The 26445-nt window shown below is 43.0% G+C and overlaps 1 protein-coding gene across 5 annotated transcripts in view; it reads right to left on the bottom strand.

Annotated features, from left to right (window-relative positions):
* The window catches only part of STRBP (spermatid perinuclear RNA binding protein), a 278568-nt gene that overhangs the window by 53879 nt on the left and 198244 nt on the right, over positions 1–26445 (bottom strand). For all 5 annotated transcript variants that reach the window (XM_068248150.1, XM_068248154.1, XM_068248153.1 and 2 more), the window contains one exon: positions 2048–2159. In XM_068248150.1, coding sequence (XP_068104251.1) covers positions 2048–2159 — 112 coding nt within the window. The remainder of the gene's footprint in view (positions 1–2047; positions 2160–26445) is intronic.

Here is a 26445-nt window from a genome sequence, read left to right as displayed (position 1 = left end):
AAATGTGTGTCAAATGTACTAGGTAGTATTAACGCAATGCATCTAAAGTTCACAATTTCAGAGGTGACAATACTAGCAAATTATTGAGATCCCATCTCTTGGGGAAAAAAGTTTGTAGCTGTGGAGAGCGTGGGCAGGTGTTGAACTCTAGGCACTGTTTTTTAGTGCTGTCTGTATCTCCATCTGTGTGAATTTCCCTTGTTTCCCATCCTAACAGAAAGTAGGTAAATCCCATAAGAGGTAAAACGTTTTTATAGCTTATTTATGGTTTCTATATTAATGAAACCCCCTATAGTTTATAGGCATCCCAGTCATGCACATATGCAGGAACTAAAGTACGACTCTTTCTCCTCAGTATATCGTGAAAAGGAATGCCCCATTTTCATTACTGTAAACTGTGCTATCAGTCAGCACGGTGCACTGGAGGGCTGCCAATGATACAGCATTTTCTGTGTCTCAGATCCTCAGCTGCTTGTTGGCTGCTTTCCCATTGCGACACAGAAAAGCAAATATGTTAACTGATTATAGGACTGATTTATGAATTACAGTACATCTCCACAGACACAGATCTAAAAATATCTATAATGATAATTTCCAAGCCATCCACTGTATGCATGTGTGTCTGTCTGTACCGGACACGCCTACACCCCCCCCCCCCCCCGCCCTGATTGGCCTGGGCGCATTGGATGGCACTGGTTTGTGGTAGGATGGCATGCATGTGAGGTGTGATGGTGTGTGCACTACACATGCTTATCATGTGACGCTCGGTGTAATGGAGAGCACATGCAGCACAGAGGGGTCAGTTTGCTTCTGAGCCTCGCACTATGCGCTGGCCAGAAGTGAAGAGGGAAGGACATACTGCGCGCACAGGGCGCAGTATGTCCGGGTCAAAGTTCAATAAAGCCGCACACTGGGATGTATAAAGTGGGAACGGCTGCAGACGGAGGGGGGCAGGAGGAACGGCTGGTATGTGCTGATTACAACCTACACAGTGCTGCAATCATTTTTACCACAACCGTTCGGTTGTGGTATCCTTTAAAGAGGAACTTTAACTAAGGAGTGAACTGTATTCCAACCAGTAGCTGATGGCCCCTTTTCCACAAGAAATCTTTACCTTTTCTAGAATAGATCAGCGGGGCAGCCTGTATGGTTGATATTGTGGTGAAACCCCTCCCACAGTGTGATGTCATGATCTAGGTCCTGACAGTTTGCGGTCTGTGAACCTCGTAGCACTGTGGGAATGAACAGCTTTTTTGAACTGACAAGCAAGCAATATCTCCCTCTGTGCATAGAACTCTCAGTAACGAACATTCCGTACAGACCAACTGGCAGAACTAAAGAGGTTACCACCAGTGATACATTTCAGAAAGTAGATCAGGGAGAGGAAAGATTTTACAATGGGAAAACACTAACTAATCTCTAAATGAATATCGTAAACAATTATGTTATTTTCGCTACAGTTCCTCATAAAGTCCATCCAACCATCGCCACACCTAAGAGAAGTTTACATTTTATTCATCCAACAATAAATCCCAACAATTGTTTCAGGGTGAAACAGTGTACCCCTTTATCAAGATATGTACAGTATATCACAGTCTCAAAATGACATCATGATATAAAACCTTGATTAAGGGAAACACCGTTTCACCCCAAAACAATTGTTGGATTTACTGATGGATGCACCCGGTATTTAGGAATGATAGTGGCCAGCATGATCTTTGTGAGACACACTGCACTATAGCTGGCTGGGAGGGTGTGAGCAGTATTTACATAAAGCATGACCTCTAAATAAAGTGTACTGTAGAATATCTGAGCTGCATTCTGACAAGAAGAGCGTATTTAATATTGTAGCGGCTGCCACTGAATAGTAATGCTAATGTATTCAGTAATTCCTAGCTACAGGTTTATTTTCAGCACATGGAAGCGATCAACAATGTTAAGATGAGGCAGCTGAAAAAATTCTCTATGTGAAAAACATGCACACAACTCTGAAACAACACTACATAACAATAGCGATTTATAAAACGGATCTCATTCATACTCTTACCTTCCCTGTCTGTGCTTGACCAGGAGTACTTCTGGAAGGGTTTATTTGATGGGAGGGGGTCCATTTGCAATACCTTGTATATCTGTCCAAATGCTAACAATCGTAGTGCGTGCTGTAATTAAAAAAAAAAAATTTTTTTTTGAAATAACATCTCAAAGATCCAGTCAAATAGTTAAACTATCAAGGTTTTTGTAGATTAGACATTTAAGTACATTTTCAAACAGTGCTCCACTTCAATGCAGTAGTCTGAGCGATACTAATGATTGCTTTATAACTTTATATTATCTTTGATTAATTTGCATCTTGTCACCACTATATCATAATATACCTAAATGGGTGTCTTGCTTCACATGGAGTAATTGGCCACCAGCCGCATTAGTTACTTTTCACTAGAAGCAGCAGCACTTATCCACTGACATTGTAGCTGCGTACTGCTGCTTCTTAAACAGAAGTTCTGTGACAAAAGCAGAAATTAAGATTGTCTGAAAATGAAAAAAAAAATTAGTGCTCTATTCTGGTCTATGGTATTTACCACAATGAAGGTGGTGAGCACTATTTGGTAATCAGCCAGATTGCCCATTTACAAAAATGTTGACAGTGAATGTCAGGCTTGCGTTTTATGAAAATAGCGATCAGGCTGAAAAGTGGCGATTTTCAGCTCACCACCACTTTTATAAATATGGCGCTCTAAAAAGTGATCTATTTCTGCAGACAGCAACAAAAAGGGAAGAGAGAGTGATCCTATTGCATGACACCTTTATATTTAATTGACAAATTCGCTATTGACTGCACTGACACGATAAAAATTGTCTATTTTTTTATCTCACAAAGCTGGTGATCCACACAACTCCAATTCACCATGGCCAGCGGGGGTTGTCAGGAAAGACGTTTACTGGAGTGGGGAGTCCCTTCAGTCAGCACCATGGCAGATAGACAACGCGCTACAACACCAGCGCATGTGTCTTGGTCAGGTGACCAGCAATGCAGACCACTGCTGACTGGAGTGATAAGATAACACTCTCACATACACACGCTCAACAGCGGTCTTATGCAGCACAATTGTCAAACTGCTTTTGTTGTGAAACAAGTTGAAATACCTAAAAAAAAAGTCTTGCTATTGTTCAAAAAGCTGATAAGACTGATAAGAAGTCAATCCAACAGTTGGATTGACTTCTTATTAGTCTTATCAGCTTTTTGAACAATAGGTATTAGGTATTTCAAAAGACAAAAGTCCTTTGATAATTGTGCTGCATAAAAGATAGCTGTTGAGCGTGTGTATGGGCATAACACTACATGTTAATTAATGCAAGCTTCTTTAGTGAATTAGTGCTTAATACCGGTGTGATGATAAGATATCACTCTGGGAGGTCAGTCTTTCCTCTGCAGGTAAAACAAATTAACTATTTGTGGCCAGTGCTGCAGCAGTTTTAAAATGACAAAATTCTGGTAAGCTGCAGTGCTGGCTACAGAAAGTTAAAGCGGAACTGTAAATTCGTTAAAAGCAAACAGTTTCACTTACCTGGGGCTTCCCGAAGGCCACAGCAGCCGTCCTATGCCCTCGCCGGTCCTGCCCAAGCTTCCGTTTTCCCGCGGGAGCTACTTTCATTACCGCCAACTTGCAACTGCGCGCCCCGGGCAATTCGACGCTTTCTTCGCTTTCCCGCCCGCTATAGCTGCTCTAGCGGGTGGGAACACGAAGAAAGCGTTGCATTGCCCGGGGCGCGCAGCGCAGTTGCCGTCGACTCGTAAGTCAGCGGTAATGAAAGTAGCTCAGGCAGGACCGGCGAGGGCATAGGACGGCTGCTGAGGGCTTCGGGAAGCCCCAGGTAAGTGAAACTGTTTGCTTTTAACAAATTTACAGTTCCGCTTTAATATTTCAGAGGAAGGGTCTGAACAGTGATAGCTGCTTTCTATCTGGGAACACCCACTCTGCACTCACACTGTCAGCTTCACCATTGCTGAAAGTGTACAGTGGGTTGCAAAAGTATTCGGCCCCCTTGAAGTTTTCCACATTTTGTCATATTACTGCCACAAAAATGAATCAATTGTATTGAAATTCCACGTGAAAGACCAATAGAAAGTGGTGTACACTTGAGAAGTGGAACGAAAATCATACGATTCCAAACATTTTTTACAAATCAATAACTGTAAAGTGGGGTGTGCGTAATTATTCAGCCCCCTTTGATCTGAGTGCAGTCAGTTGCCCATAGACATTGCCTGATGAGTGCTAATGACTAATTAGAGTGCACCTGTGTGTAATCTAATGTCAGTACAAATACTGCTGCTCTGTGACGGCCTCAGAGGTTGTCTAAGAGAATATTGGGAGCGACACCACCATGAAGTCCAAAGAACACACCAGACAGGTCAGGGATAAAGTTATTGAGAAATTTAAAGCAGGCTTGGGCTACAAAAAGATTTCCCAAGCCTTGAACATTCCACGGAGCACTGTTCAAGCAATCATTCAGAAATGGAAGGAGTATGGCACAACTGTAAATCTACCAAGACAAGACCGTCCACCTAAACTCACAGGCCGAACAAGGAGAGTGCTGATCAGAAATGCAGTGAAGAGGCCCATGGTGACTCTGGACGAGCTGCAGAGATCTACAGCTCAGGTGGGGGAATCGGTCCATAGGACCACTATTAGTCATACACTGCACAAAGTTGGCCTTTATGGAAGAGTGGCAAGAACAAAGCCATTGTTAACAGAAAAGCATAAGAAGTCCCGTTTGCAGTTTGCCACAAGCCATGTGGGGGACACAGCAACCATGTGGAAGGTGCTCTGGACAGATGAGACCAAAATGGAACTTTTTGGCCAAAATGCAAAACGATATGTGTGGCGGAAAACTAACACTGCACATCACTCAGAATGCACCATCTCCACTGCCAAATATGGTGGTGGCAGCATCATGCTCTGGGGGTGCTTCTCTTCAGCAGGGACAGGGAAGCTGGTCAGAGTTGATGGGAAGATGGATGGAGCCAAATACAGGGAAATCTTGGAAGAAAACCTCTTGGAGTCTGCAAAAGACTGGAGACTGGGGCGGAGGTTCACCTTCCAGCAGGACAATGACCCTAAACGTAAAGCCAGGGCAACGATGGAATGGTTTAAAGTGACTCTGTAACAAAAATTACAACGTTTTTTCTACCATCCTACAAGTTCCTAAACCTATTCTATTCTGTTCTGGCTCACTGCAGCACTTTGTACTATCACGGTCTCTGTAATAAATCAATGTATCTTTCCCCTGTCAGACTTGTCGGCCTGTGTCTGGAAGGCTGCCAACTCTTCCGTGCTGGTCTGTTCCTCTATGCACACTCCAGCGTGTGTTTTATTTACATAAGCCAGCAGCTTCTCTGCTATCTTATCAGTGATAGAAGAGTGCTGGATAAAAATCCTCCTCTGTTAGGCTGTGAAAGTAGCTGGCTGACACATACTGAGGAATTACAAACACAGGCACAGGCAGAGCTGTCTGCAGGAAGCCTGTAATGTTCAGTGCATGAGAGAAGAAGGGGGCAGAAGCTAAACACACAAATGATCTTTTGAGATTCAAAAGGAAAGCTGTATACAGCCTGATTGTGTATGTATGTATTTTCTATGTGTGGACATATTGTACATCAATCTACTTCCTGTTTTAGTGGCCATTTTGTTTGTTTATAAACAAACTTTTTAAAACAGTTTTTGACTACTTTTAATGCGTCGAGGAGCGGCGAAATTGTGACAGAGGGTAATAGGAGATGTCCCCTAACACACTGGTATGTTTACTTTTGTGCGATTTTAACAATACAGATTCTCTTTAAAACAAAACATATTCATGTGTTAGAATGGCCCAGTCAAAGTCCAGATCTAAATCCAATCGAGAATCTGTGGCAAGATCTGAAACCTGCTGTTCACAAACTCTGTCCATCTAATCTGACTGAGCTGGAGCTCTTTTGCAAAGAAGAATGGGCAAAGAGGTCAGTCTCTAGATGTGCAAAGCTGGTAGAGACATACCCTAAAAGATTGGCAGCTGTAATTGCAGCAAAAGGTGGTTCTACAAAGTATTGACTCAGGGGGCTGAATAATTATGCACACCCCACTTTGCAGTTATTTGTAAAAAATGTTTGGAAACATGTATGATTTTCGTTCCACTTCTCACATGTACACCATTTTGTATTGGTCTTTCACATGGAATTCCAATAAAATTGATTCATGTTTGTGGCAGTAATGTGACAAAATGTGGAAAACTTCAAGGGGGCCTAATACTTTTGCAAGCTATTGTATCTGTGTCACTCGACCGACTTTTCCAAAGGGTATTTCTCTCGAACAGACACAATAAGAAAATTGTGTGAGCAAGGACACTGCCGCCCTCTGCCTACTAACCATGAAAATGCTTGGATGGCAAATTATGGATTTCAATGTAAAATAGTCACTAAAACCGCAACTTATACTGTAAATTACAATAAAAAAATCTTTTTAAACAGAGCAACAAATGCACAGTATAAGCCCCTTGAGAAAATACCAAATGTGCTGCAGTAGACAGGCCACTTCACTTGAAACTTTAATTATACTGTGAAGAGTTCTAATCACCGGCTTGCCTAGAAACCACTCCATTTTCATAGCAGAGATTACTTATTCTAGTTGATACGTGTGCAAGATCATCAGAAGGATATTAACAAGGTGTAACATTCAGATACAACAGAATCAGGGTAAAATTACATTTAATTCACTGTAATGTACTGATATATTAGACAAGACAAATAACATTTATATTTTGCGCTTTTCTCCTGGGGACACAAAGATCTTGAGCTGCAGCCTCTAGGGCAGAGCTCCCCAACCCTGTCCTCAGGGCCCACCAACAGTACATGTTTTGCAGAAAACCACACACATGCTCAGGTAAGATAATTAGTGTCTCAGCAGAGCTGATTAACTACCCCTGTGGATTTCCACAAAACATGCACTGTTGGTGGGCCTTGAGGACAGGATTGGGGAACATAACTCTAGGGCATGCACAGTAGGCAGTAGCAGTGTTAGGGAGCCTAGCCCAAGGACTCCTTATTGAACCAGATCTCCTGTGTCAGAGGCAGTCCTTAACAAGTACACTATCCAGCCACGGTCAGGTTAAACAGCAGTATTCAAAACTAGTGACCTAAGCCCGTTTAAAAACGGGCTCTAGGTCAGTCCTCGCCGCAGCATCACGGCTCGCATGCACGCCGCACGCGCCCACACACACACTGCCGGCCAGCCACCTGGTCCTGTCATGCGTCCTGTCCCAACAGCTGTCAGTGCTTGACATGCGCAGTAGCGCAAAAGCACTGACACACGGACAGGACGCAGGGACACTTGCAAATTATTATATAGTAATGCAATACCTGTCCATTGTTTGGGTTAAAATCTAATTATTTCTGAGGTAACTGAAATCACAAAAAATGTAACAGAACATGGCATCTCAGACCCACAGAAAATCAAATATAAAATTAACTGCTCATCCCACCAGCAAATCAGAGTAACCAGGCAGTGGATGAAGATGAACAAATATGATACAGACTTCACAAAGTCAAAAGAGAAACATAACGCAAATCACAAGTGAGCACATGTAGGAAATTTGCTGCTGATGTTAAACTTTAAACACCATTACAAAGCAGCTCATATACAAATTAGTCATGTACACTGCTACACTGAAACGGCTAACATTGTTTACCCAATGCATCAACTGGTGATCAGACGAAAACCTACTCTAATTAGCGGAGGAGAAATATATTCCCACTTCTAAATAAACTGTCAACCAAAATTCTAGTCTGATGCTACTGCCTCTGAAGGAAAGTTTTACCTAGTCACGCTAATTGTTGAGGCTTTATGGTCAGTATTTTGCGGAAGTCATTAAAGAATCGCTCAGCTTAATGCTTAAAATTCCACGAAGGAAGTTCATCAAGACTGGCAGTTTTTTTCTGCTCTGAGAGCAGAGGTCGATTTGCTTGACCAATCACTGCCAGGAAAAAAAAAAGAAAAAAAGAAATGCCACTGACCAGCTCTTATTTTGCTTTGATTTGGGAAAAGAAGTTGGTAAACTGTTGTGGGCACTGGGGCCGCAAGGTTTCTTAAATAAGAGAGATAAAATATGGAAGAGCAGCTATGAAGACCTTAGCTGCCACTACCAAACTCCTCATCTATGCCCTCACAATTTCCCACCTTGACTACTGCACCGCCCTTCTGTCTGGTCTCCCTATGACCCGAATCGCCCTGCTGCAGTCTGTCATGAATGCAGCAGCCAGAATTATCCGCTCCTCCCACCGCTCAACCGCGGCGGTTTCCCTCTGTGAATCCCTCTACAGACTTCCTATCCAGTCCAGAATTAGATTCAGGTTACTGTGTCTGATCTACAAATCTGTCCACAAAACCTGCCCAACCTACATTTCCGATCTTACTCAGAGGAACACATCTAGCCGCTCACTCCGCTCCTCCAATGAACTTCGCCTGACCGACCCCGCATCACCCAGTCCCATGCATGCCTCCAGGACTCTCAAGAGCTGCTCCAACACTATGGAACTCGGGTTGCCCCCTCCTTCCACATCTTTAAGGCGGCCCTCAAAACACACATTTTCACTCTGGCCGATCCCCCATCACTGGTGTTCTAAACCCGCAGCTGAACTATGGTCCCCTACCTTTCATGTGCCTACCCCTCCCTCTAGATTGCAAGTCTTTGACAGAGTCCTTCTCCTTGTGTCTCCTACCTGTTCATGCACCTCTATTACCGAACTCCCATGCTATGGATTTGAGTGAACTCTACTTGCCTAATCTCCATGCTCCCATCCAGTGACTGACTAAGCATTAATCATACTGTGCTGCGTGAACTGGTTTGCATGTTTCCTGTATTGTCTTATAGCTGTGTGTCTCCCCTAAATATTGTCTGTACCCTTAACCAATGTCCAGCATTGTATACAATAAATAAATAGGTAGTGTTGCAAGACCTAAAGGATCAGCAGAACAGTCAGGTATGCAGTCTGTTTTAAAATGAAACACATGGCAAGTTTCCTATTTTTTTTTACTACGAGCCTCGTAATGACTTTGAGCCAATGGTAACCTGGATACCAGAACTCTCGCAATATAATTATTATGGATTGTGACTGCAATGCTGATTTAGAGCTGGGACACACTATGGGCGCTTATGTAGCACTTGTCCTATAGGGGTGGTCTCACTAGCAACAAAATGCTGCTTGTGAGCGATTCGAGAGCGATTGCATCAGTGGCCACAGTACCAAATCGTAAGCACTCCAGGAATCTCCTTCATATTGCGGCACTGTGATTGCTGCAAAGTGCCCGTAGCTGATCCCAGCACATGCATGCTTCCTCAAAGTACTAATCACAAAACAACATGCCATGCTTTGTTCAATTATATTTAAAGGACATTACCACTATACTAAACATTAATGGTCTTGTTTATATTCATGTTTTAATAGAAATGTGTAAATATGAGTCATACAAATATATTAATCATAGTGATCTTAGCATGCGGTTGCAGTTCAGCTGTTTTCTTTATTTGTGCATTCTCTATAGCACACAGCCATATTCAGGGCTGCAGTGAAAACATTACAATGAGGTCACACGGGTTTTATATTTTTAAACAAGATACAGCTGGAGAAAATGGTTGAAATAATGGGGCTTGTTTGGAGATGAACCGTATGTCCTGAGAACAGGCTACATAGCAGGAAACTGCTGAGATAAGGCTCAGTCCACTCTTCCATTCCTATCCCCAACATACAGCAATCTGGTTTGCTAATTATAGTGTAAACTCAGAAAAAATGGTAACCAGACTGGCTTTCTGCTGTGATGCAAATGATGAATAAGTCAGCAGTTACCAAATGATAAATAAGTGGGATGAACAATAAATGGAAATTAAAACTTAGTTCAAATTTGAATAGCTAATGGAACTTACAGCAAATTTGAACTGAAAAGATAATCAAGTAATACTCCTAAACAGAATTTTTCTAAAATTCCATAGTCTTATTGTGTGTTTAAGAGGTTAAAGGGAACCAAGCACCACTTTTTTGTTGTTATAGTTTGTTCTGGCTTCTAATAGCTATAGGAGCTGCCATGTTCACCCCTTCCTTTCTAGCTGCCCATTATTTATCCAGGGGAAGTTGTGAAGATAGCATCTGCGGCTTTTCTAAACTCTTTGAAGCATAGTGTGCTACCCCTCCCCAGCCAATGAAAGTTTTTGTTTGCTCTCTGCTGATGTGTGGAATAAAATAATTACATCAGCAATAAAACCAAGAAATAGAAAAAAATAATAATTACTGCAGTCCTTACCTGCCTGAGATTTCCGAGGTTGGTTGGGCAGGCCTTGGAAGAAGGGTGATAAAGGCCTCTGCTAAACTTTTAAAGGGACTCCGAGCAGTGCAGAAACTATGGAAAGATGCATATCATTTTAAAGCTCTCTTTCTCCTCTTTCCAATGATATATAAACCGCTGCCCTACGCCTTTAAGTTTTCGCTATTTTCGTGATTGAAATTGCAGCGGCCGTGATTTCAATCGCGAAAATAAAGAAAACTAAAAGGCGTAGGGCAACGATTTAGGTGTCGCCAGAAAGAGAGCTTTAAAATGATATCCATCTTTCCATAGTTACATTGTATTACACAGGCCGACTTTTTCTGCTGACACTGGGGAAAGTGTCGCCCTGTGTAATACAAGTAACTATGGATATCATTATAAAGCTCTCTTTCTCCTCTTTCTGGCGACACCTAAATCGTCGCTCTACACCTTTTAGTTTTCTTTATTTTCGCGATTGAAATCGCGGCCGCGGCAATTTCAATTGTGAAAATAGCGAAAACTAGAAGGCGTACGGCTGCGGTTTATATATTATTGGAAAAAGGAGAAAGAGAGCTTTAAAATGATATGCATCTTTCCATAGTTTCTGCACTGTTCGGAGTCCCTTTAAATGTAAAAAGGTGGTAAAATTGAAGGTTTTTTTTTTCTTTTTTTTATATAATGGGCCACGTTGTTGGCATGCATTTTTAATGGGCAAATGAGTTGCCCTGCGTGCTAAAAATGGTGCTTGGTTCGCTTAAAGAAAAAAAGATTTAGAATTTGTTCACACTGGGATGATGTAGCGCGTTCCGCTGGATGATATAATAGCAATTCTACTGTAATGGTATGTTGTATATGATGTAAAGATGTGTATCTTTAACTCATGTCGTCACATCACTTCAGGTACCCTTTAAATTGGTGGATTAAAAGATTCGCCCTGAATAGAAATGTTCACCTTAACCAATCAATAACATAGTGTAATCCCCATTTTTGTGAAATTCCTCTGCATCATTGGGTTTATGATTACTTCAGATCACTTCTATGCACATCGAAATGTAAAAAAAAACAACACCCTGAGCCTTTTCAACAAATAAATCCTCCACATATTTATTTGGTTTGTTTCTCTATGCTAAAATGACTGTCCAATGTCTCAACATGTCTATGGCTAATGAACAAGTAACTCAGATGAGCAGAAGTGAGTGCCAACAATCATAAATTGAAAGCTATGATCATCATAAAATTAATCAACATAATAAACAGCTTTGCTTGTCTGAAAAGCCTCCTTAATTACTTCCAGAAAATGCAAGCCCATTTCTAGACACAAGCAGTATTACATGAGAATTTACTGATGTACGCCAACGCTAAAGTTTTCCTTCTCAATCATTAAGGTGCGATTTGGCATTTGTTTTACAGAGCATATTTCAAAAAAGTTGTTGTGCATGCTAGGATTTTATGAATCGTATATTTTGGGAACGACATAATGTTCAAGTAATTTCAAATTAAAGAAACATAGAAATTAAGTTTTTGTGATTTTAGGCGGAACTCTGCGTACAAAATTACAAAGCATATACTGTATATTCTGGCGTATAAGACTACTTTTAACCAAGGAAAATCTTCTCAAAAGTCGGGGGTTGTTTTATATGCCAGGTGTCGTCTTATAGGGCGGGTGTTGAAACTTCTGAGCCGGACTGGAGAATCTGCAATTGCCGCCTACGGTGGGGGGAGCTCAAAAACATCCGCGGCCGCATCCCCAACGTGTGTGGTGACCGTATGAAAGCAGCAAGGGCAGTGCTGTACAAGTATGGTGCTGTACCAGATCGGATTACCACAGTGTCTAAGAAGGCAACACGGTCAGAGTGTACATGGGCCGTCAACCGAATACTTGGACAGCTCTCGTGTAAATCAGTGAGGAAGACCGCCAGGGCCTCCTGGGACCCCCTCCATACGCAAAAAATATCATCGATATACCGTAGCCAGCATACAACATGCCTACGATAATATTCATGTGTATAAACAAATGCCTCTTCATATAGGCCCATATAAAGATTTGCGTAGGAGGGGGCCACATTTGACCCCATGGCGGTCCCCCTACACTGCTGATAGTATATGCCCTCAAAGACAAAGTAGTTTTCCTCCAATATAATCCTAAGTAAAGCAATAGCAAATTTCCTCTGCTACTGAGAGGCAGAACTTTTATGACAGCCAGAAGGGAGTCAGCTGACGATTGTACCAGTTCCCATTGGTCCAGCACTTAGGGGAGGCGCTGGAGAGCGCTGGGCTATATATACTGGGTGCTGGTCATTCGCTGGTTGTCTGCCGTTGTGATCACTACGTGGAAGCACTCAGACCTTATTGTCAGAATCTGTGTTATCATTCTGTTATACTTCAGACTAGTTCCAGGGTGTTGATGATCAAGGACCTCACCCCCAAGATTAGGGACTTGTGTAATCATTCTGTTATACTTCAGACTAGTTCCAGGGTGTTGATGATCAAGGACCTCACACCCAAGATTAGGGACTTGTGTAATCATTCTGTTATACTTCAGACTAGTTCCAGGGTGTTGATGATCAAGGACCTCACACCCAAGATTAGGGACTTGTGTAATCATTCTGTTATACTTCAGACTAGTTCCAGGGTGTTGATGATCAAGGACCTCACACCCAAGATTAGGGACTTGTGTAATCATTCTGTTATACTTCAAACTAGTTCCAGGGTGTTGATGATCAAGGACCTCACACCCAAGATTAGGGACTTGTGTTACCATTCTGTTATACTTCAGACTAGTTCCAGGGTGTTGATGATCACGGAGCTCACACCCAAGACTAGGCATTGTTTATTATCCGTTATGACTTTCTGCTTTCCTGACCACTCTTCTGTTCACTGATTCGGTACTTCGCTATATCTGATACTCTGTTGCCAAACCCTGCTTGCCTTAGGATTACCGAATCAGCCTCCTGTCTTTGTACTTTGTATGTCCGTGTGTTGCCGACCTGGCTTGTCCGACCTTGAGAGCCATCTCCTCAGTTAAGAGATAGTTCACAGATCAGGCAGTGACATCCTCCTTTTGGTATCACTCTCGCTCTGGTCCTTTCCTCTCCCAGTCTGACTCCCCCCTGCGGGAGATTCTCAGGCTGCTGAAAGGTACTTATACACTAGCAGTATTCCTTACTGCCTTTGTACCTGTCCTCCTGATATTGTTCTCAAAGTATTACTGTTGCACCAAACACTCATATCTCTCAGGTGTCCAGAGGTTAGTAATATATCTGATTATCGGTGATACTGCAGATCATCAATAATCAGGTATATCTGTATTTTTGGTGATACTGCAGATCACCAATAATCAGATCCTCTCTGTGTTACACCGATCGTTACAGTAACGCTACATTATGCCCAGGCCCTATCAGACCTTTTCAACTGAATTACCCTTTTATAAATATGGTAATCAGGAAAATTCCGCTATTTCAGGAAAAATTACATTTTTTTTTCTTTTCTAACTACCAGCCTGTTTCCTTTTTTTTTTTTTCTTTTAAAGGGGCACTTAAGTCTGTGGGAAAAAAATGAGTTTTACTTCCGGTTTCGGCGACAGGAGCCGACAGGCCTGGGAACGCAAGTGATTCTTCGCGTTCCTGGCCACAATAGTGTCCTCTATGCTGCTATAGCATATAGCAGCATAGAGAGCACTATTGTGGCCGGGAACGCGAAGAATAACTCGCGTTCCCTGCCTGTCGGCTCCTGTCGTCAAAACTGGAAGTGGCTGCCGGCGGGGCCAGGAGCATCTGATGGAGTCGGCGTGGGCACAATACAGCTGCAGGTGGCTGCTGGACGCCCCAGGTGAGTAAAACTATTTTTTCCCACAGACTTAAGTGCCCCTTTAAATAGCACCTTTCAGAGAGTAGGGCAAACCTGCACACAATGGCCTCAATTCACGAAGCTTTATCAAACACTTTATCAAACGTTTGATAATTTACTTCATGGGTAAAATCTAATTTTGAATTCACGAAGGTGTTATATATTTATCGAATGTTTTATCGATAAAAAGGTTCAATATATCTATAACACCTAAGTGAATTCAAAATGAGATTTTACCCGTGAGGTAAATTATCAAACGTTTGATAAAGCTTAGTGAATTGAGGCCAATAAGAGATCACATATTATTATCAGTACAACAAGAAAGCCAAATTAGAATCCCCATGTCCTACAAGTGTGGTTAGTAAGTGAAACATAATTGACCTCTGAACAGTCTTCTTCCTGTTACACACAAACATTTCCATGTAACCCTAACTCTCCAGTGAGTACAGATACATTATAGGGAAGTTCTGAAATTCTGAACCTACAAATAGGCTGTCCTGCTATGACTTCTTGGATTGGATCCAAACACAAATAAATGAGCCAAAGTACTCGCTCAGCACTGACAGACGTTTTCTTAACTTCTGAAATGTTTGAAACACATAGACTACCATGGACAGCATCTTTCTCAACTAGAAAGATAGTAGCACGTTTTCTTCTGCTATTGACTTCCTGCCGATATCCTTTTCTGGAAAGAATGGAGTTAATTTAACATGCTGTGCAAAAAAACAAATCTTCCGTTGACAGAGCGCTGCAGCAGCGAATGGTTTAAAGTATTTTGTATCACTGAATCCCACGCTAAAACTTTATAGCTGCAGCCATTTCCTTTAATCACTCTCCAAACTCCCCCTTCCCAAGATTCAGGGAAGATGACAGTGACATTAGATCCGTGGCATTGAGTTTCGCAGTTGCACAAATGAAAGATTGGTCAAAGCAGGGCAAAGGTTTTGGTGATAGTTTATAATACTACCTCCTAGATAGCAATTTCCTATTGATAGCCACAAAGGACTTTTCATTAAGGAGAGCTTACACAACACATTTTGCACTCTCTCTCTCAATATAGTGAAGTAGTCATACACAATTTCAGAAAGTCTTTTTTATTAAAACTACTAAGTTGGCAGCACGGTGGTGTAGTGGTTCTCGCCTTGCAACGCTGGGTCCCTGGTTCGAATCCCAGCCAGGTCAACATCTGCAAGGAGTTTGCATGTTCTCCCTGTGTCTGCGTGGGTTTCCTCCGGGCACTCCGGTTTCCTCCCACATCCCAAAAACATACAGATAAGTTAATTGGCTTTCCCCTAAATTGGCCTTAGATTACCATAAATACACTTCACGATACATACATAGACATAAGACTATAGCAGTGATTAGACTATGAGCCCCTCCGAGAGACAGTAGAGTGACAAGACAATATATACTCTGTACAGCGCTGCGTAAGAGGTTGGCACTATATAAATACTGCATAATAATAATAATAATAGTCACATCTATCTTGGAATGGTAGGGCTGTAACAAGGATTTAGACGCTGGAGGTGTGAGGTCTGCTGCCAACACCTGGAGAGGTATGGATAACGTACAGACACGCTTCCAACACACTCTGCACTCTACATACACTTTCAATGCACCATCTGCATGGAGGCTAGGGGAGACCACAAACAGCGTACTTATGTGCCAAACTTTCTATATGACCTGTAGATAAGATTATATTCGCCCTCCCCCTACTGAAGCAATGGAACCTCACGCCACATAGACTTTCAGATTTTAAGAAAAATATATGGTATATACTCGAATACAAGCCGACTCCAATATTTGACCCTCTTAAGCTGGAATTTTTTGTTGCCTCAAGTTTAAGTCTACCCAGCAAAGTTAACAGCTGCACTTGGGGACCAAGGGGGGGGGGGGGGGGGGGGGGGCTTAACTACACTGCATAAAGTATTGCAGCTTCCTATCCCTTAAGTGCAGCCAGTAACTCCTCCAGGCCCCCCAAGTGCAGCAAGTATTCACTCCCTTTCCTGCAGCCCAGTACCCCCCTCCCCTTGTTAATTGTTGTGGCCAGGACTTTCAGACCTGTGCTTTCCTGGCATTTCCATTATCAAGTGCCATTTTCCACTGGGTAAATTGCTGCAAATGGAAATGTCACTAAATAGCACACACATTACTCAGTGTGCTCAGTGTTGCTCGTGACTCGTGTATAAGTCGACCCCTATACTTTTATTATGCGAGTAAGACCAACATTTCTAGACTTGTACTCGAGTATATACAGCATATTCAAAAATTCAGGGCTGTGGAGTCAGAGTCAAGGAGTCGGATGATTTTTGAACCAAATCCATAGCCTTTGTAAAAATTAGACTAAGGAATCTGAGTCGAGGAATCAGAGCAATTTTGTGTACCTGGAGTCAGTGGTTTCATAAACTGAGGAGTCAGATGATTTTGTACCGACTCTACAGCCCAGCAAAAATTGTTACACTAGATGTCAATAGAAAAGGATTATACAGTGAGGTAAAGAAGTATCTGATCCCCTGCTGATTTTGCTCATGTGCCCTCTGACCAAGAAATTATCAGTCTATAAGTGTAATAGTAGGTTTATTGTAGCTTCGAGACACAGAACAACAAATGAACCATCAAAATTCCAGTGCCACAAAGCCAGAGCTTGATGTACATTGTTATGAGTTAAATATATATACATACATACGCACAGAACAGAGCTTTAAGTTGGAGATGACAAAATGATTACAGTGTTAAAGAGAATCTGTAACAAAATCTTCAGCCTTATTTCTTCTATCCTATAAGGGCCCTTGCACACCAGAGGGATTTTTCGGCGTTTTAACGCCACGGCCGAAGTTGGCGTTTTGCTAGGTAAAAGAAAGTCCATAGACTTTCATTTTACCTTTCACATCTAACTCGGCGTTTTGGAGCGTTGCGTTTCAATGCTCCCAGGAGCTTTTTCAGGGCTGTTTACAGCCGAAGTTGGCTGTTGGCGTTTCAATGATAGTCAATGGAAAACGCCAACTTCAGCGTTTTCAAAGCCTTTTCAAAGCGTTTTACAGCTATCTTGTTCACTTATTTTTATAGAAGAAAAAAAAAAAAGGACGTTTTCATATGGGCTGTAAAACTCTTTCAAAACGCTTTGAAAACGCTATGTATTGGCGTTAAGCAAAAGGCTGACTTTCAGCCTTTTCTACCGCAGCCTCTAGTGTGAAAGAGCCCTAAGTTCCTATACCTGTTCTAATGTGGTCTGGATTACTGCAGCCTTTTCTAGTTGCACTATCTCTGTAATATATCTAATTTTTCTTTTGTCAAGCTTTGTCGATTCAGAGAGGAGTGAGCTGCCTCTGTTGTAATGAATACAAGTTATGCACGCCCCCTGCAGGCTCTCTGTGATTGGTTGACTCCTCACTCTCTGCTCTCAGTTTCAGACAAGACTAATGCAGTTTGTGAGGCTGTGTGTGTGTGTGTGTGTGTGTGTGTGTGTGTGTGTATGCACTTTTTCTCCCCCAAAAGCAGGGGGAAAAAGTGTGTCTTATGGTCCAAATGTGCAGTGTCAGGTGCCCACCCCCTCACCACACACAGAATCCGGGAGTCCCAAATCAGGCACGCTGCAGGCCAGGATCACACCCGCGCAAAAAGAGCAGGAGAGCCGGTATAACAGCCCAGATGCACATCACTCAACATGCCGCCAGAACGAGCGTGGCAACGGTGATGTGCTGAGGGAACAAGTATGGCAGCGGTGATGTGTCGGCAGAACGAGAACGAGCGTGGCATCGGTGATGTGCTGAGGGAACAAGTATGGCAGCGGTGATGTGCGGGCAGAATGAGAACGAGCGTGGCAGCAGTGATTTTCTGGGGGAATGAATGTGGTAGCGGTGAAGTTGTGGGTGAGCGGACATCTTACCAGCGCAACAGGCGGTTATAGGAGGCACATGGAGCAGAGATCTGTGAGGAGCAGATGGCAGCCGGCAGCGAGAACCCAGATCTGGCAGATGGCTGCCGGGAGACCTGGAGTTTAACGATCGGCAGCCGGTGGAGGCAGAGATCCACAGTGTGCAGCAGTGGCCATACCAGCGACAAGAAACTTCCCAGCATGCTGCAAGTGTTGCAGAAATGATGTCAGCCTAGGGGAGCAACAGCAACAGCTTCTAGGCGACACCTGGAGAAGAGATGCGGGTAGGTGAAGAGGAGATGGCAGCCAGAACCTGCAAAGTGAGAGAGGCTTCGGGCCAATGGCTGCAGGGAGACCCAGAGTGTCACGATGTGCGGCCGGTGGAGGCAGAGCCAGGGATCTACAGGAACAGTGATCAGTTTTGTGAAGGAGGCTTACAGGCAACTCAGGGGTAAGCTGTTGCTGTCTGAACTGTGCATGGTTTTTACATGCATGCATCTGGTGGTGCCAGTATGAGGTGTCTTGGAGTTTTGGGGGTGGGGGAGGAGAGACTGGGGTAAGTGGAGGTGTGAGACATTGTGTGAGGGAGAGGGGTATTGGCATACATGGGGACCTAGAATCAGAAAGTAGTATACGTAGAGAGGAGACTGGTAGATGTAGGGCAGCTGTTAAGAGTAAGCTGGAGATGCAGTGAATATGGAGTTAGCTGGTGGGGGCAGTTGGAGTTGCTTTAGCTGAAGGAGCTACAGGGATTACTTTAGCTGGGCACTGTAGATTAGGAGTTAGAGACAGCTTGTGGACAGGGAAGGTGAAGCTCCACAAGGCACCACTGCACCATGGACAAACCAGGTGTTGTATTTTTTTTTTTTTTACCCTGGTTCTTGTCCTCAAAACCCAGGTGCGTCTTATGGTCCGGAGCGTCTTATGGTCCGAAAAATACGGTACCAAAAAAAACATACATACACTGTATATAAACACATATACATACATCGCTTCCTGGTTAGTGCCCATGTTTTTTGATTGTAAACACTGCCTAAAACTGGCAATTAAAAGCCAGGATCGCGGCGGGGAGCGGCAGAAATAGCAAAGTGAGATCCAGGAGATCACAGTGACTCGATTGGTATGTTTTTATTGTGCAAATTGGACAGTACAGATTCTCTTTAATGTACCTTTCAATTGAAGCATAATCAAGTGTTCTACCTAACGCAAAAAAATCTGATCTGCACAGCAGCAAAGTGCGTTCTTCACAGAAGCCAGTGGTGGAATCGCATCTGCTGTGGACTCCAACCGGACAAAAAACAACACTGAAGGTGACACTGCACTGTCTGCTTCAAATGGGCCATTTTTTATCTGGCTCGATCTGAACCAAGCTTTAGTAATCGGCATGTAGCCAAAGTAGCTATGTAGCCCCCATGCTGTCCATATTGACTGCAATTTCAGGGTTGCAAGTTGGTAAAGCGAGCAATATAACAGGGCAGAGGTAAAAGTATTATTATAGGCACCTGCTGAGGTGAGTCTGAGTAACTTTGTGCAAGTGCGAAACAAGTGTTGAAGTTTGAGTGAGACAAGATAAAAGGATAAAGATACGTTTTTTAATGTTTTTTTGTATATATGTTTTTATATATGATCAGAGAGTGTGATGAGAAGAGTTTGTGAAGTTGGACAAGGTACAGAAGAGCGTAACTTCAAGACCAAATTTTGCAGTGAACCACTGCAAGAGCATAAATGCACCTACATACATAATATTGTGGTCTATTGACATGGCTGATACTGGCAGCTTCAGCTGACAATATGCTACACTAAATACCTTCAATATCAGACAGGAAGATCTCTCTCACTTGAAACATCAGAATCAGAATCATTTTTATTCGCCAGGCACGACAGGGTCGTGCTCGGAATTGGATTTGGCACGTACAATTTCACGGATAAAGGATAGGACTATAGATAGCAGAGGGCATACAGTAAACAGAGAGTCATAGATAAAACAAAAGAAGAGTACATAAGTCAAAAACGGCTAAAGCAGAAGTCCAGATTCATAATTAGTTCATGAACAGAGTGCAGTTCTGGAACACAATGTTGCTCCAGTGCTGGGCTCAGAGCGAGTTAATGAGTTCAGGAGGGTGACAGCTGAGGGGAAGAAAGAGTTCCTGTGCCTAGAGGTTTTGGTGGCGATGGCCCGAAACCTACGGCCTAACGGCAGTCTGCTGAAGAACCGCTGGCCAGGGTGAGAGGGGTCGCCAGCAATCCTCCGTGCTCTTGAGCGTAGCCTGGAGTTGTGGAGGAGATCAAGCGAAGGTAGAGGTCTGCCGATGATTCTCTCCGCCGATCTAATGACCCTCTGAAGTTTGTATCTGTCTCTAGTGGAGGAGCCAGCGTACCAGACTAGGATGGAGGAGCAGAGGACGGACTCGATGGTGGCGGTGTAAAAGCACGTCAGTAGCTCTTGAGCCATGCCGAACTTCTTCAGTTGGCGGAGGAAGAAAAGCCTCTGCTGTGCTTTCTTCTGGGTCAAGGCTGTGTTTTCCTTCCAGCTCAGGTCTTTGGAGATGGTGGAGCCCAGAAGGCGAACGCTGGCTACTCTCTCGACCTCAGTGCCATCGATAGAGATTGGTGGGGGGGGGAGGGGCATACTTCCTGAAATCCACAATCAGCTCCACAGTTTTGGATGCGTTGAGGACCAGCCTGTTCTCCCTGCACCACTGGCAAACTCTGTCAACCTCCTGGCGGTAGGCCTGCTCATCATTGTTTGTCACTAGCCCAACGATGGTGGTGTCATCTGCAAATTTGATAACCTCGACAGAGTTTTCCTTGGATCTGCAGTTGTTCGTGTAGAGAGAGAACAGGATCTACTATAAGGAATTCTGTTTGGACAGGTATCTCAAAAGTGTCATGGAGATATGGCAACCTGTCACTGCTGCAGCTGCACATCCACAAAAGTTTAGAAACAGCAAAACTGTTGTTGGAAATGCTGACAGTACCGATGATGATTGAAGATATATCTATAGACAGAAAATAGGGCCAGGATGTTAACAGACGGCAGCAATTTGGTAGTATAAGTAAACACAGACATATGAACTTTCAGTGAAGAAAGGAAAATGGCAGATGTCGGTGGCTGAAAGAGCATTGTTCACACGACACAAAATGTACAGTGCAGGGAAAGTTCTGTCCTGATAGTCATTTCACCTCCAGTCTGCTTCCCTAGTAAAATGTTTCAAATGATTCGGTTCAAAGATCCAGATCTTTTCAATGATCCGATTCAAATCATACGAATCCTTGAAAAGATCCGGACTTCCCATCACTATCCTGGAGCGGCTGTTCTATCAGTATAGATAGAACGAAAACAGCGCACCAAGAGCCGCATAACGCGGCTCAATCTGACGTCCAACTTCAACACCACCATGCGTTGAATTAGGGGCACGTTATGCGATCTTAACGTCCCCTAAAACACAACGTCTTGGTATGAAAGAGGCCTAAAAGTGTGTCAGGTGAGATGGTGCCAGGAACTAACCAAGCATTTGTGAAAACTAATATAAAAAGATGACAGGAATAACATGAGGTGATGGCTGGAGTCTGGGAAGGGGACCAAAGTAAGGGGGATTCTCACCAGCAGGAAACAGGAGAAGAGAAAGTGACAAGTGAAAATGATCTTTACAAAAAAAAACCTAGAAATGTAAGCCAGGATAAATTAAGGAAAAAGGTAAGGTTGAATTACCAATTAACCAAGAAGGATGCAGTTTGTTTTGAGGATAAGAGAAAAGCGAAAGTCTAGTAAATGGTAGGGCGTGATTTTACAGTGAAAACAAAAAAGTAAGTACACCCTCTATCAACTCAAAAGTTTTACATATGACATAATACAAGTCCTTTGCAGGTTCTAAAATCATTTAAATATAGCCTCAGGTGTAAAACAGATTCCAGCATGTCATTTAACAAAAATGAAGCCAAAATGGAGAAGTCATGCAAGAAAAAATAAGTACATCCCATTATTTAATACCTAAAATGATTGCACACCTCTTTTCCTCCTTGGTACCTGAATTCTTCAGACCCACAAAAGAATAGTATAAAAGCAAGGTTACATCAATAATTTGGAAGTTTCTATTTGGCTGGTGAAGACCATGTGCCACATCGGATTCCTGTGCAGAAAATAACAGGAAGCAGATATGGAATACAATATGACCACTAACTGGCTTGCAATGAGTATCACTTCCACCACCTGTGGGGTTTTTTTCTACACTTTTATACTGAAGTTACACCTCACGCTGTTCTGAGAGATACAGAATCTCAATATGCCAAAAACTGGGATCCATGGGAAATGTTCTTTCTTAACTACCGTACATGCCACCTTAAGGACATGTACAATTTATTCCCCCTTCATTACTTAACTCCTGTTATGCATATGGAGTGGTCCAAGATCTGTTTTATAAGTCCTAAGTTCTCTTCTATAGTTTAATATGTTCCTGATACTCGCATGGTGCCTATCTAAACTAAGCACTATGGGCCAGATTTAGCAAAGCATTACCGACAGTTTTTTCTTCTAAAAAACTGCAGAAGAACAGTTTTGCATGATAGTAAGAAACTTCCCAAAGCTTATGTAATAGCGGCAGTTTAGCGTGGATTTCTAGAGCTCTACTACAGTTAAGAAAAGTGCAAATCCATTCCTTAACTGCTGCAGATTAAGAAGTGCTCATTAGCAGTTCTACAGATAGTGCAGGCTAGATGTGATTTGTGAAGGGTTCCTCTCCCCTCACTCAGAGCTTGCTGACAGCAGGTGTGTTGGTTACCTCAGCAACAGCAATTCCCCTCACACACTGCACTGTGAGAGACCTTTCTAGCTCCTTCTATTCCTAACAGTTTTAGAAGGAATTTGCACTATTTAGTGATTTCTTAGGATGTCTGAGACAGTTCTGCACGGATTTCTAAAAATCTAATATTTTGTCTCAGACACTCTTGATTGGCCAGATTGAGACGCTGTTATACTTTTCTTTATTCATGGACACGGTCATTATTTACTCCATATTATATGTTTTTTTTCTTGGGTCCATACAAATGGTTTATTTGTATCATCTCTAAACTTTGGGACTGTACAATAAAAATTTTGTGTTACAAAAAAAAAAAAAAAAAAAAAAAAAAACAACTGAAATGAGGAGAATATGGAGGCTGCCTTATTTATTTCTGGGTAAACAAGACCATTTGCATGGCATCCCTGCTGATCAAGTAGGCTGCAGTAGTGACTGAACATCGCAAACAAGCATGCAGCTAATCTTGTCATATCTGACAATAATGTCAGGAACACCTGATCTGCTGCATGCTTGTTCAGGGTCTGTGGCTGAAAGTATTAGAGGAAGAGGATCAGCAGGGCTGCCAGGCAACTGATATTGCTTTAAAATGAAATAAATATGACAGCCTACATACTGTATCCCTCTCGCTTCATTTGTCCTTCAAAACAAATCATACAGGAGAAATTGATAATCTAAGAAGAAGCATAGGTCAAAGTTAATGAAATCACTTTGTGTTAATATCAGTCTTCCTTCACTGAGAGGGGCGGGGGAGAGGCGGTGATACGCGCTGACAGACGCGTGTAGAGGCAGAGCTGCAGCTGAAAGCTCTGCCTCACATGGAAGCGCACAGGGCAGCAAAATCCACGACCAAGAAAGTCGTGGATTTTGCGAGGGGAGTTTGGGGGGATTTAGTTAGTGTTCAGCCGCGGGGATGTGGCGTTTTAGTTAGGGGAATGATGTTAAACACGTTTTTGAAATAAAAAGCTGAATTTTAAGAGACTTCAGAGTCTCTTTAAGACCACGTATAATTGTCACGAATGATACGGACGTCGAGATGATTAGCGATTCTGTATCGTTCCGCCCAGCAGAGCAGAATGTTACTTTCTGTTTAAGCATACAACAGATGTCTTTTCCTTCTCTTCTGAGTGAAAGTAAACCCATCACCCACACTGAATTAGAGTCCCTTTCCTGGCCAGTGACTTGTTAATTAGCCAAGGGGTGCGAAAGGTCAAAGGTTGTTCTAGCTGGTCCTTTCATCCAGGGGAAGCCAAAGGAAGCTAGCTCCACAGGGGTCCACTGAATGGATCAGACACAGAGGCACCGCTGGGGAACAGATTTAAATGCATATGGTTTAGGATTTCGGTCTGTAAAATGAAAACCGTGTATAGCACAGCTATGAGATTAATATAGTAGTATTCGTTAAAATCTGCCCAATGTGCTGATATAAAATTCAGTAGAGGGTAGACACGTAGGGTGGCACTAAATGCCCTGGTGGGCAGACCCAAGGGGGTAGCAGGAGTTAGAAGCTTTGCCTCCGGATCAAACAGCATACAATGTGGTAACAGGAGAAACAAATTAGAAATCCGGGCACCAGCCAGCAGGATATGCTGCATACATCCCCAAGATTCCTGACAGATTATTGCAAAAGCCTAACAGCCGTTTCACAGATAAAACTGCTTCTTCAGAGGCAACATTATTGTTGCCTCTGAAGAAGCAGTTTTATCTGTGAAACGGCTGATAGGCTTTTGCAATAATCTGTCAGGAATCTTGGGGAAGTATTAAAGGTGTTGTGTGCAGCATATCCTGCTGGCTGGTGCCCAGATTTGTTTCTCCTGTTACCACATGATATACAATTCATAACAATAACCCATCCGGTTATTGGTGTACGATCCTTCTCTGGGGCAGGACAGCTTAACGAACTCATGCAAGATGTCATATTAATCGGTATTTTCCGACAATTGCTATCCACCTGAATATGACATGTATAGTTTAGGAGTTACAGTGTTTTACAATTTAAGCTCAAAATCCTCCTAGGAGGAGGTGGACTGTCATTGGTGGGTAATTCAGAGGGAGCAGGCGCTGCCACACCCCCAAACCAGCTTCATCAAAAGCACATTGCCAGCAGGCGGACTTCAGTCCTCCAAATCCCATCTTCACGAGAGCCTGCTGCTGCTAACCGGAGGACCATGTGGTTAGCAGCCATCTTGGAACTGTAACATCTGCTTGGATTACAAAATATACCTAAAGACCTATGATTCTGAAACCACGGACTTTGCATTTCTTTTACCAGAAGGAAATATCGTCACGCATACTGCATTTCGGCTAAGGAAACCTTTCACAATTATTCCCTTTTATTTTAAGATTTGTGTGTATATGTTAGTGTGTGTAATACATTTTTGTTATTAAAACTTTAAAAATAGTTTTACAGTTATGACCTGCTCCTGAACATACACAATTGTACTTACTCGTTACCTTGTGTGCTAGAGTATCTTGTATTTACAACCCGTATGCTTCGAATCGGGCACAGATAGACAGATCTGGCGCCGATCCCTGCATACAGCTAAGGGTTAACTTACAGTGTTCACAGTGTGCTAATATATTTACAGTCATGTGCTGACTCATACATGGTGGCAAGTATTTGAATTGAACGTGTGTGTTGAATCCTTTGGGGTCAAGACGCTCCTCTCGGCTAGTCGGTTCATAGATTGCGATTCCACATATGGGCATCTATGCGCAAAGCGACAGCGAGACAGAGTTTCTGACTCTGAGCGATTGACCCCAATCAAGGACCGGCCCGTGCGGTCTATGACAATAATTATCATCAAGCAGCTAACAGACATTCATCACCAACCCTATTTGGATGAATATTTATTTAACCAAAATGATTTGCAGCGGTTACTGTAATCCATTGAATATATTTTCCTCAGCCCCCTATCTATAGGAATGTTTAAATGCCTATCTCTTAAGATAGGCATAGGAACGCGCCGGTTGGAATCCCAGCCAGGTCAACATCTGCATGGAGTTTGTATGTTCTCCCCATGTCTGTGTGGGTTTCCTCCAGGCACTTCAATTTCCTCCAACACCCCCCCAAATACAGAAAAGTTAATTGGCTTCCCCCTAAATTGGCCTTAGACTACAATACATGCACTACACGATACATACATAGACATATGACTATGGTAGGGACTACATTGTGAGCCCCCTCAGAGGGACAGTTAGTGACATGACAATATATACTCTGTACAGCGCTGCGTAATATGTCTGCGCTATATAAATACTAATATCCTCTATAATAAAACCCGTGTCCCTGCGTCACGCTGTCCCTGTGTAGCTGGGTCCATGCTTTTTGCTACTGCGCATGTGCCTCCCAGCCTCAGAGAGACAGGAGGACAGGGCCAGAGAGCCGGGCGGGCGTGTGCATGGCAGGGCAGGGATTGATACAGCCTTATCAATCCCTGCCATGTACTGATGAGGACCAAAAGTCCGAAACAGGCTGCCTACATGTGGGTTTGATATGGCTGTGTAAAACTAAAAGCTATAAGCTTGCTATACACCAGCGGTTCTGGATGCTTGCTTGGCTTACAAGGGCGAAAAGGGATAATTTGCATATTTAGTGGTGGTGCAT

Source organism: Hyperolius riggenbachi, chromosome 8, assembly GCF_040937935.1.
Source record: "Hyperolius riggenbachi isolate aHypRig1 chromosome 8, aHypRig1.pri, whole genome shotgun sequence".
In the NCBI taxonomy this organism is placed as follows: domain Eukaryota; kingdom Metazoa; phylum Chordata; class Amphibia; order Anura; family Hyperoliidae; genus Hyperolius; species Hyperolius riggenbachi.
The sequence above is the reverse complement of the archived record's forward strand: the minus strand, read 5'-3'. Positions and strand labels throughout refer to the sequence as shown.